The sequence below is a fragment of the Zeugodacus cucurbitae genome, chromosome X (genome assembly GCF_028554725.1).
Source record: "Zeugodacus cucurbitae isolate PBARC_wt_2022May chromosome X, idZeuCucr1.2, whole genome shotgun sequence".
Taxonomy (NCBI): Eukaryota; Metazoa; Arthropoda; class Insecta; order Diptera; family Tephritidae; genus Zeugodacus; species Zeugodacus cucurbitae.
The window spans coordinates 32,526,423-32,537,859 of record NC_071672.1 but is presented as its reverse complement, the minus strand read 5'-3'; the positions used below and the strand labels follow the sequence as shown (position 1 = coordinate 32,537,859).

Sequence of the window (11,437 nt, the reverse complement as noted above, 5' to 3'; positions counted from 1 at the left end):
TGTTAATTTCTTTTATTATTTCCACATAATGAATGTCATGCGGTATGTAGAAAATATTTTTAAGTTTAATTTTTTTAAATTTTTCAATTATTATAAGTAGTATACATAAATCTCTCTATATTATCATATGCCATCATCCGATAATTCTAATATTTAATATTGTTTTGCGTTGAAACATTATATACTTTTAGCAATTTTTTGGTATAACACTATAATTAATCATCATATGGTGTATATGTATATATACATATATATCTATTTAAGTTTAAAATGTATTCAGCATTGGTGGAAGAGTCCAACCAATTTAGTGCACTACATGCTCGTATTTATATGTATACATATTATATTATATATATAAATATAGTATATACAAATTTTCAAAAAAATATATATGTATTTGCACATTTCACAAGATTAATATTTATTATATGCAAATATATGTTTTGTATAAAATTCACATAAACAATTGTCGATATTTTATGTATCTGTGTATTTTTTATTTAATTTATTTTTTTATTCTTGTGCCATATAATTTATGCCTTATACATTTCACATATATGCGGGTTTTTTAAGCTTTTACCGGTGTTCACCGTTTACACACTCCGTAGCACTGAAAGTCACAGCATTTGGAAAATATATAAAATTATTTCCGAGCAATTTTTTGGATAATGTGTATTTTTAGAATTTCACAAATATCTTACCAAGTCACGAACATTAGCGCGAGTACTTTCGATCGTTTTAATAAATTTCGTAATAATATTTGCTTTTTCTCAATATACTTATTATCGTCATTTTTTTTGAATTTCAACTATTTCACTCGTTCAATTGTACGAATTCCTGCTGACTTATGTATGTGCACTCGCACAGGCATGCAGTAAAAAATACAGTGATACAAAGCATACATACACACAAACATACCCAAATAACGCAAGAAATACAATTTTTGAATTGTTAAAAGTATTTTTTTTTTTATTTTTTTTGTATTTTTTCGCTTTTCTCAAATTTTTCATTATACGCTGCATATATATCTTTACTTACAAATTTTCTTGTGCTATTTTTAACTTTGTATTGTATATAAAACGTATTGTGTTTGATTCAGTCGTACTAAAAATAAATCTACTTATTCATAAATTATTCTCGAACATACCTAGCTAGCAAACTATGCTTCAGTGTATCCAGTAGAAAAATATGTTGGAATTCTCGTTTGGGCATACATACATACAAATATATGTATGTAAATTAATACATAAGTAATAGCGCTGAGACCAAATTATATATTTCACAATACTTATTTTTTTATTCGATTTGAATTTTCATTTAAACATTTTCTACATATTCATTACACATGCACACTAGCCTGCATATAAATGTATGTATGTAATGTATGTATATGCTCGTGGTTGCATGTGCAAAAGATATTTTAGAACGTACTCAAATTTCAAAATCATTAAATGCGAAAAAAAGTAAAAGTAAATATGTAAGAAAAACATTTGCTACTTTTAAACCTCATAAATTTGAATTTCGTTACCTTTTTTAAAACAACATAGCAACATTTTGTTAAAAACAATTCATTCTTTTTTACATATATAGATTTTATTTATTGCAGAATTATATGAATATTTTTGTAATTAAATGAATCATTTTAGAATTTTCAAATACTTGCAAAATGAATTTTTCCACTCGTCAAAACGTCTGTTTGTATTTTTGTCAACTGCCACAAACAACTGTAATGTACTGCTCAACACCGTAGTTATATGTATACATACATAATTTATAACTTCTCCAAGCAAAATACTCAAAAGCAAAATACTTTTTTTTTCAAAAGTTTACACCACTTTTCCCAGTTTACCGTTACGTCGTTAACTGTTTTTTAATTATTTTTATTGTTATTATTATTTTTATATTTATATTAACTGTTCGTACGTTACTTTAAATCATGCTTACTATAAAATTTGCATTCTTCAGCAAATCACTTATTAATATTCGAGCAGCTGCACGATCTTCGACATACTCTGGACATGAGTATCTATCGGACTGATTTTAAAATAGAATAGAAATTAAAATAGAACATCTGTGAATGATATCTGAGGTGAAAGAGAAGAATTCCAATAAAAGCTGTCCGAAACAAAAACAAAAATTAGAACATTGCTGAAATTACATTTGCTGTGGCTGCATTTTTATGCTGCTTAACTGTAGAAATTCGTAAACATTACTAAATAATATAAATGATAAAGAGGAATAGGCTATTTGCAAGCGGCGGATAGTTTCTGTTAAAAAATTTAAGAAATGTTAAAGAAATCAAAAATTTTCAATGTTTGTTGCAATTTCTTATAAGAAATAGCTCGTCGAAAATAAGTGCAACTTATAGCACAATTATACCTTATCCAAAAACTGCTATATGCCTAAAAATGATTCCTTCTTCTATATCTTACTTTATGTTGTACATATTTGAAATCTTGTTGAATGAGGGACACATATGGCTTTTAAAACATATGGATTTCTTAAGAACATTATGAGGGTCATGCCATGTGATGGCCTGTTTTTTAGTGATTTTTTTTTTTTTGATACTAATAAATACTTAGAGCTTTGAGTTTATTCTCATTTATTAGCATATATTTTTTGAGTGTGGAAATGTAAAGGTGAAAATATCGTGTAGAACTTGAGTCACAGCCTTCTGAACACCCCGCCTCTAAAAAATTGGCTCGCACTTCCTTCATGTCGGCTGATTGGCTTATGGGAAACAATAAAAATTAGCGGCGTTGTGAACTGTAAGCTTAAATACACGGCATGGACTATTACCAAATTAATATACCAAAAAATTTATATTTGTTAGACATTTGAAATAAAAAGTGCGAATTTTGCGTTTTTTTTTGTTTATTCTATAAAAAATCGAAGTTTTTGATTGATAATCCATTAAATGCGTTTACATGTTGAGGGTACCCTACAAATTTCAAACGTAGGAGGAAAGTTTGAAAAAACGCCTTTAAAATTTCCAGCTGCCAACTCAGCGCTGCGAATGTAGTACATGTAGCCTCAGTATTCCTAGGTTCCATTTCTAGCTTGTTTGGTATTTCAGACTTTTAAAAGTCTATAACTATACATACTTTAACTTTGTACTTCGAAAAAATTTGCGCTGTTTTAAGGGTTACATCTAGTTAGAATTTTCAAAACAACATTTTTTTCATATTTCTCGTAACATACATATGTACATGTATTCAAGTAAACAATCCCACGATTATTTTTGAAGTTACACGCCTAATTTTAGCGACAAGATTTCTCGGAAATAGCTGTACCGATTAATCTCAAAGTTATACAGAGGCTTCTGTTGTATATTTTCTAGTACTTAAACGAAGTTTTTTTGTCTAAAAAAATTGTTTTGCGAATTCCTTTAATTTTATTACAAGATTGATTACATTACTTTAGCGAAATCCATTTGTTTTTTTTTTTCAATTTAGTTGAACCACTTCAGAGCTATAGTGGTCTCCGCAAAACGTCTTTTTTGGGAGAGGAGCCTGGAGATCTACTGCAGCAGCTTCAAAACTGTTATTTTTACAAATAAAAAATCATTCAATACTGTTACCATAATATGTGTACAAATTCTTAGAATAATAAATTTAGAAGTTTCCTCAGGACATTTTAAAAACAAACTTCATTTTCAAGGGCTCCTAACTAGATGTAACACCTTAAGATACTTTGACGCCAGAATAGAATAGATGTGGAAGCTTAAAAAGCCAGCCTGCAGTTATAAACTGGCTTTGTAGTACCGTCTAAGGTTTGAGTACATGGAATGTCTTCTAATTCTTCTTCGGATTTAGCTACTTTCTTCGCGAAAAATTTGTTACTTTAAATTATGTACATCAAGTTCTTTTTCTATTCTATTGAGTTGAACAATTAGTGTCGATGTTTGCAAATATTTTTTCGATTACAATATTATTTTCGAGCATCGTTAAGCTCGGCGGTTTTTGGGATCCACACCATAAAGCAGGACGGGGACACCATAAAGCAGCATTGGTTCGTCGAGAGAAGACTTTACTTTTCAATTGCCTACTCAGTCCAAAGTAGCACCTGTTGGCAAGAGTGATTCTGTGCTGGATTTCGAGGCTGACATTTGATTACCTACCAAAAAACTACTCGTCTCATCGACCGATATAGCTCTATTTCCATTTTGACCAGCCATTTCTATACGGTCAAGTAAAACAAAGCAAAATACGAAAGGAAAAGATAGGTTCGTGTGTAACGGAACATTCTACACACTCGCAATTTATTTATTTAATTTTATTAAGATAACACACAATTTGTTACCCACTAGTATAACGAAAATCATTATCAATTCCTGGACCGATTTCACTCGTTCTGCCACAAAGTCACCGTATATCAGGTGTATGGGAGCTAGGGGAAGTTATGAACCGATTTCAACCACTTTTGGCACAGCGGCAAATTATTCAAAGTAAAATATTATCTCAGATTTTCTATAAAATATATGAGAAATATTTTCGGTAACAAATTAGCCACAGGCATTCAGATCTTAGTGTTTGATAACTGATTTTTTTTTTTAATTATAGTCCGATAATTATAGTTTCAACAATTTTTCCATAAGTGATGTCACACCTCAAATACAGTGTTTGTGTAAAGTTTTATTCCAAAATCTCTATTATAAAGTGAACGAATTTCGAAAGTTGGTTATTATGCAATTTTACCCTTTTTCACAGACAACGCACTGGCCTTTGTTTGATAAATGGTCTATCTTCTTCGATTTCGTTATTTGCGTTGATGTCACCCGACATACAGATGATGAGCGGCCGCTAATAAATATTGGTCGAAATATGTAATGAATCCCAAAGTCTGCGACACGCGCACCATATTGTTGTACAGTGGTATGGACCAAAATGAGCTTGCATTTTTATTTTGGATTAAGGAATCCTAATTTGAATACGTTTCCTTCGACATGCGGTTGCAATCAATGCTCTTTATTTTTTAACCCTACTGATTTTTTATTTCTTTTGAATTTATTGTTTTCTTTACGAACAACTGCATTTCTCTACCGACATATTCGGTATCGTGCTCAATACTAAATTATGATCTTGATCAAAGTAAAGTAAACTCAAAGGATTCATTTTGGTTGGTGAGCAGCATGGCGTCGCCGATGTGGTTAATGATGCAATGTGCGTATGAGTATACTGTTCCAGATAGCCAACTTTACACTCCCCATTACAAAAGAATGCATCGAATGAGGTCGGCGCAACGACAAAATTCCAACCAAAATTAGTAAAATTCACTTTTAGTGGATAACGGCAGCAACGCACCTCGTGGTCACTCTCGTGGCAATCTAACGATGTACTTCGTTTACGGCGACGAGGTTGCTTGATAAATGCTTCGATATGTAGTGGCTATAAATAAAACAAAATAAATGCAGAAAGCATATAAATTTCAAATGTTCTTACGAAATAATACATGCAAAGCTTAACTCATAAAATATTGTTGAAGTTTTAATACGCGAAAATTCATTTTTTAAATAAATACATTAGAGATTGCTTCCATAAAAGTACAAAGTTGAGTTCCTTCAGCACTTGTTACAAACGATCCGTGGCAGTCACTGTATACAATTACTTGTGGTCCTATGTTAGGTTAGGTCAAGGGTAGATCTCCGCAACTGCGGAGAGTCTCACTTAGACAAATTCGTCTATCCTTTGTGACACCCAAATACTCCTGACGGATCGCCAACACCCTTATGATTCCACGAAGAGCTTGGACTCTGCTACAAACCTCTTGAGACGGCTTATGTCATATGTTCAACTTTAGTCGGGCAATCACTGGGCATTGGTGGAGGACTTGCTTAGATGATTCCAAACAGTTTGGTCAGCTTGCATCTGCCAGGTTGTCTAGTCTTACCGCTTGTGTACCTATTGGACAGTGGTTAGTGAGCACACCTATTTTATCGCCGAGATGGATCTTGATAAGCGAAAGTACGTGTGCTCCTACTAAGACACGATTTAACCACGATTTTATTCATAATGACAAACGGACAATTCAATACATTCACATAAAGTAAAAAGTTTGCTATGAACTTAATACTTACAAATTGTTTATTTTGTGTGTCTTCTGTGTCGATTGCTAAAAACGGTCGCATCCAAGCCTCACGCGTCTTTATTGCGAGCGTCATTGTAACATAATTTTGGTTCAACCAGATTGGCACTTTGTGTTTAACTTCGAATTGTACCCATTCTCCCAGGCCTGCTGGTATGCGATGACGGCTCTCTACTAATTTTAACGTATGTGTGAGATTTTGATAATGTGGACGTCGCGCGACATGATGTATCATAATTATAAGGTCACGACGTCGCATTGTCCTGCCATCAACGACCTTTTGCTCCAATATTTCGGGATAATGTTTACGCATCCAATCCCGACCATGTATGTAAAGATGAATTACCGTGCGAACTATGGTTAGATGACTGTGGTCAAAATTAAAATTTATAACATCCCACCTGCGATTGTGGCGAACGCGAGTAGCTTTAAATAAAATTCAGAAGAAACGTTATTTACAAATAGAAGATACATAGTTTATAAACAAAATGTACATGAGAGTTTCGGGGAAAGTGTAAATGATTATTCAATACCAGTTGAAAAGCCCGACAGATTTCGAGTTGAAAATATTGTGAAACGTAGTTGATGATGAAATAGCGAATATTTTATATGCGCTAATTAAAAATATATAAAACAAAATATGATATATGACTGTCATGTCCCTAAATAGTGATTTGTGCAGTAACAAAGTCTTTCTGGACTTGGTCTTTCCAGCTGTTGCCGCACAGCATGGAAGCACATCTCGCCTCAACCATTTTTGTACTTACTGGTCACTGTCCAATAGGCACATATGCAGTGAGATTATATATTAAGGATGAAACCAGACGCTAGTTGCCGAAGCTGCTTGGAGGAAGGCGTAGAGGAATCATCCAAGCACTACCTCCTTCAATGTCGATGATTCGCCAAACTAAGGTTAAAACACCTCGGTAGGCACACCTTCGGCGAAGTGACTGGATTCGACATTAGCCGACTTAAGAACTTTGTAACAGAGTCCAAGCGCTTTGCGAATTGTAAGGGACTTGGCGATCCGTCAGGAGTAGTGTTTGTGTGTCACAAATGATAGTTGAATCTGTCTATATGAGACTCTCTGCAGTTGTGGATATCTACGCATTTCACCTAACCTCACCTACCATTACCTGTCATTATATAGGAAATATAAATGGTTATTGCTCTCACAGATTTCTCAACTTTATTTCGTTCCACAAAGTCTGTCGAAATTACTGTCTGTTAAATGTGTCACCTTACGTATAGAATACCCAATTTTTGGCCGAAGCCGATGCCGATTGATCGGCCAGTTGGCAAAGTATCAGTCAATGCCGATGCCGATTCTTTCATAAACGAATTTATTTAGTAAACTAGTATAGTAACGAAGGAAAAATAAAAACAAAAAACATCATAAAATAAGTAAAAAATCTGTTCATATATAAATATGAAGATGTTTATTAATTTAATTAATATTCATATTTAAATAAATTATTTTTATAATATCTAAAGTTAAGAAAAAAAACAAGACTTACAAAAGATATTATCAGCACGGAAGGACATTAGAATTTACACATTTTTAAGTAAATGGTCGTGGTCACAGCTCCGGTCAGTCATTTGGTCAAGCGATAATTTGATCTGGATATCCTAATATAACTTAGCCCAACCTTAAACATTGATACTATGAGAAAGTTGGTTTTCTTGATGGTCAAAATCGGACCTATGGAACAACTAAATAATAGCAATTAAACAAAAAGGCATATAACAAAGCTATAATTTAAGTTATAAAATTAATTTCACTTTATCAAATAGTTAACCAGAATAGAATTTAACATACACTAACCACTACTATAGATATAAAAAATAAGTTATTCGCCTTTCTCAAAACAAGTAGCTACGCCAGAAATATGGCTTTTTTCCTTTAAGGACAGAAGAATGTTTTTTTGGGAGGTTCTTTTGTATGCACCATATAGTCCAGACCAGCACCAAATGATTATTACCTGTTGCTATGGTGAATAGTGTTGATTATGAAAATTTGTCTCAAGAGAAACTTTTAAAAATAGACTCTCCCAGCAACAAAGGTTTCTATAAGAGTGACATTCTAAATAATATAACAATAACTTTAATACACAAATAATGAAGTTCTTTATACTTGATTCAATTTTATCATCGTGGGGAATGATTGGTTCAGGCGAATATAAATTACTCTGTGTTTTAAAAGGTGAACAGAATGATTAATATTTTAGGCTTTCAAAAAATCAAGAAGGTAAAAAAAATTATTTAATTGTAATTCAAAGGAGTAGAAAGAATCGGCCAAATATGGCCGATGCCGATGCTGAATTTCGTGGCCGATGCCGATACCAAGGCCGATTAATCGGTCGGAACCAACCCATTACTATTTTTAAATAAACTCATTAGCAACAGCAACAGAGCTTGGTTCCCAGGAATTGTGTGGACCTAATTTTTCTAGATATCTTAAGAGTTGGAGAGACATTATCAAATCATTCGTATCATTATTATTCTAGTGTATGACTATAATTGAGTTTGTCTTATGCAAGCCACTTACCGGTAGGAAAAATGTATATACTGTTAACATGCGATAAAGATTCATCGTCTATGTCCCTCATGTAGTCATATGTACCTAAACTCTCCTGAGGTAAGACATCATCTTTATTGGACAGAAACAGTTGTTCTTGCTGAAAATTCATAGGTTCTTTATGCTTATTGATGTTCAGCATTTGTTGATCATAGTAGAGGAGATGAAGTCCATCATTCTGCACATCATCATCATTTTGCTCCTGGTTAGTCGGTTCGAATAATTTGCCGTATTTGTCATTGGAACGAATCGGAGTGTGGGAAGAGCCAAGCGAAGATTTACTGCGTGAACTGCTGTGTATCGTTTGATACTTCCCTTGCGTATTTTGTTTATCGAAAAGACCCTGTTGTGCATACTGATAATGCGCCCTGTGCATCGTGGCAATCTTCATGTATTGTGGTCCATTTAAATCGGCATTTTGTAACTTATAGTTCATGCTGTTGCCGGCGCCGTTGTCTGTCATTGCGCCATTATACTTTTTATAAAATTTATCAATAATACTGTGCGGAACAACGATGGGCTTAGTTATATTAGGTAAACGTTGCAATTGCAAGCGCTTCAAAATTATATTTTTTATAGATTCTAAACTTTTCAACTTGACTTGCTCTCGCATTTGACAAGACTCACAAACGTCTGCATTACCGTGTTTACTTGTTGATATTGCTATTGGCACCATGCTTTGGCCTGTTTTAATATCAGCGTCTTGCGCAAGATGGTTTTGACGCTCAAACAGACTGCCACGGCTTAAAAGTTTTACACCGCCTTCATGTCGTATATCATTTGGATACTGTGTGAGTTTATGTCTTTGTATTGTCGTTGGTAAAATAGAGTTAGTTATCTGAGAAATAAGCCGAATGAGCGGTTTAGTTTCATAATAAAATGTCGTGTTTTTCGGATTTAGTAACGTAACTGGTTCCTCCAATATCATTACTAGGCTATCAATAATTGTTTTGCTAAGCATATCATCCTCGTTGCTGAGCGAAAGTTCATTTTTTGTAAAATGTTGCCAATTTAAATTTGTCAACGCTTTCGTATACATATCGCTGTCATTAAAGTCACGTGGTACCATATAGCGCATCATATAGCTTGAGCGGACATCAGGATGATCAATATCCCTAGCTAACTCAGTGCTAACCAACTGCGCTGTTAATATAATATAAACACAAACCGCTAGCCACAGATGAGACACGCCTCTCTGCCATATTTGATGCAGCCCACGTTTGTAGACATCACAACTCATATTCTGTAGGATACAATATAGAAGCATACATATATAACTTGAACAAAAACTGAGATATCTTCTGAATATCCAGATATCTGGAATATCTTGGTACACGTGTTCCTTGGCACCATAAGAAGGTATTGTAGAAGCCAACTAAGTCATAAATAAAATTATGAAAAACGTCAAACCCTAAATTTTACGGAAAAAAACGCAGAAATAATCTAGTGGCGTCGCCCACTTAAGGGTCAAAAACCATACCTCAGGAACTGCTCGACCGATTTCAATGAAATTGGGTACATACTATTTTCTTGCGCCTGATAACACGGATGAAAAATGATCGGAATCGGTTTACAACCACGCGTACTTTCCATATAACTCAATTTGAATTCCCTCTGCTCGTTCACTTTATAATATATATATATATCTTGAACCAATAAAGATTTCGGATAGTTGAGGTGTGGCATCACTTGTGGAAAAATTGTCGAAGTCGTACTATTTTTATTTTTATACTCTCGCAACAAATGTTGCTAAAGAGAGTATTATAGTTTTGTTCACATAACGGTTGTTTGTAACACCCAAAACTAAACGAGTTAGATATAGGGTTATATATACCAAAGTGATCAGGGTGAAGAGTGGAGTTCAAATCCGAATGTCTGTCTGTCCGTCCGTCCGTCCGTCTGTGCAAGCTGTAACTTCAGTAAAAATTAAGATATCTTGATGAAACTTGGCACACTTATTTCTTGGCACCATAGGAAGGTTGCTTTCGAATGAGCAAAATCGGACCACTGCCACGCCCACAAAATGGCGAAAACCAAAAACACATAAAGTGCCATAACTAAGCCATAAATAAAGCTATGGAAATAAAATTTGGTACGACAGATCGCACTATGAAGGGGCATATGTGGATGTAATTTTTGTGGGGAAGTGGGCCTGGCCCCGCCCCCTACTAAGTTTTTTGTACATATCTCGCAAGCCAATAGAGCTATATAAATCAAACTTTCTGCAGTCGTTTTTTTAGCCACTTCCTAATACAGTTCAAAAATGAAAGAAATCGGGTCATAACCACGCCCACCTCCCATACAAAAGTTAGGTTGAAAATTACTAAAAGTGGGTTAACTCACTAACGAAAAACGTCAGAAACACTAAATTTCACATAAGAAATGGCAGATGAAAGCTGCACTCAGATTTTTTTACAAAATGGAAAATGGGCGTGGCGTCGCCCACTTATGGGTCAAAAACCATATCTCAGGAATTACTCGACCGATTTCAATGAAACTTGGTTTGTAATAGTTTCCTTACATCCCAATGATACGTTGTGAAAATAGGCCAAATCGCTTCACAACCACGCCTACTTCCTATATACCCGAACTTTGAAGACAATCTGAATCGTTTACTTTACAATATATAAAGTAAGTACTAGTGAAGATATCGGTGCAGAACTTTACACAAATACTATGTTAATAGTGTGGCAGCGCCATTCTAAAAATCGCCGAAATCGGACCATAGGTTTTTAAGGCCCCATATATCGAACACGAGGACCTCGGTGCTTCTAA

The 11,437-nt window shown here is 34.0% G+C and overlaps 2 protein-coding genes across 38 annotated transcripts in view; both read right to left on the bottom strand.

The window, feature by feature from the left end:
- The window catches only part of LOC105218270 (twitchin), a 107,133-nt gene extending 105,037 nt beyond the window's left edge, over window positions 1-2,096 (bottom strand). For 31 of the 32 annotated variants that reach the window (XM_029044104.2, XM_029044117.2, XM_011193736.3 and 28 more), the window contains exon 1: window positions 1,945-2,096. The gene's annotated coding sequence lies outside the window, so the exon portion shown is untranslated. Of the gene's footprint in view, window positions 1-701; window positions 849-1,944 lie in introns of those variants that run through there. The other variant, XM_029044103.2, reaches the window with a different exon arrangement.
- Window positions 2,097-4,207: 2,111 nt separating this feature from the next.
- LOC105218267 (uncharacterized) overlaps window positions 4,208-11,437 on the bottom strand; it is a 31,836-nt gene continuing 24,606 nt past the window's right edge. For 5 of the 6 annotated variants that reach the window (XM_054235689.1, XM_011193718.2, XM_029044099.2 and 2 more), the window contains 3 exons: window positions 8,633-9,905; window positions 6,077-6,510; window positions 4,208-5,387 (listed from right to left, as the gene is read on the bottom strand). In XM_054235689.1, coding sequence (XP_054091664.1) covers window positions 5,019-5,387; window positions 6,077-6,510; window positions 8,633-9,905 — 2,076 coding nt within the window. In that variant the 3' untranslated portion in view covers window positions 4,208-5,018. Of the gene's footprint in view, window positions 5,388-5,424; window positions 5,979-6,076; window positions 6,511-8,632; window positions 9,906-11,437 lie in introns of those variants that run through there. The other variant, XM_029044101.2, reaches the window with a different exon arrangement.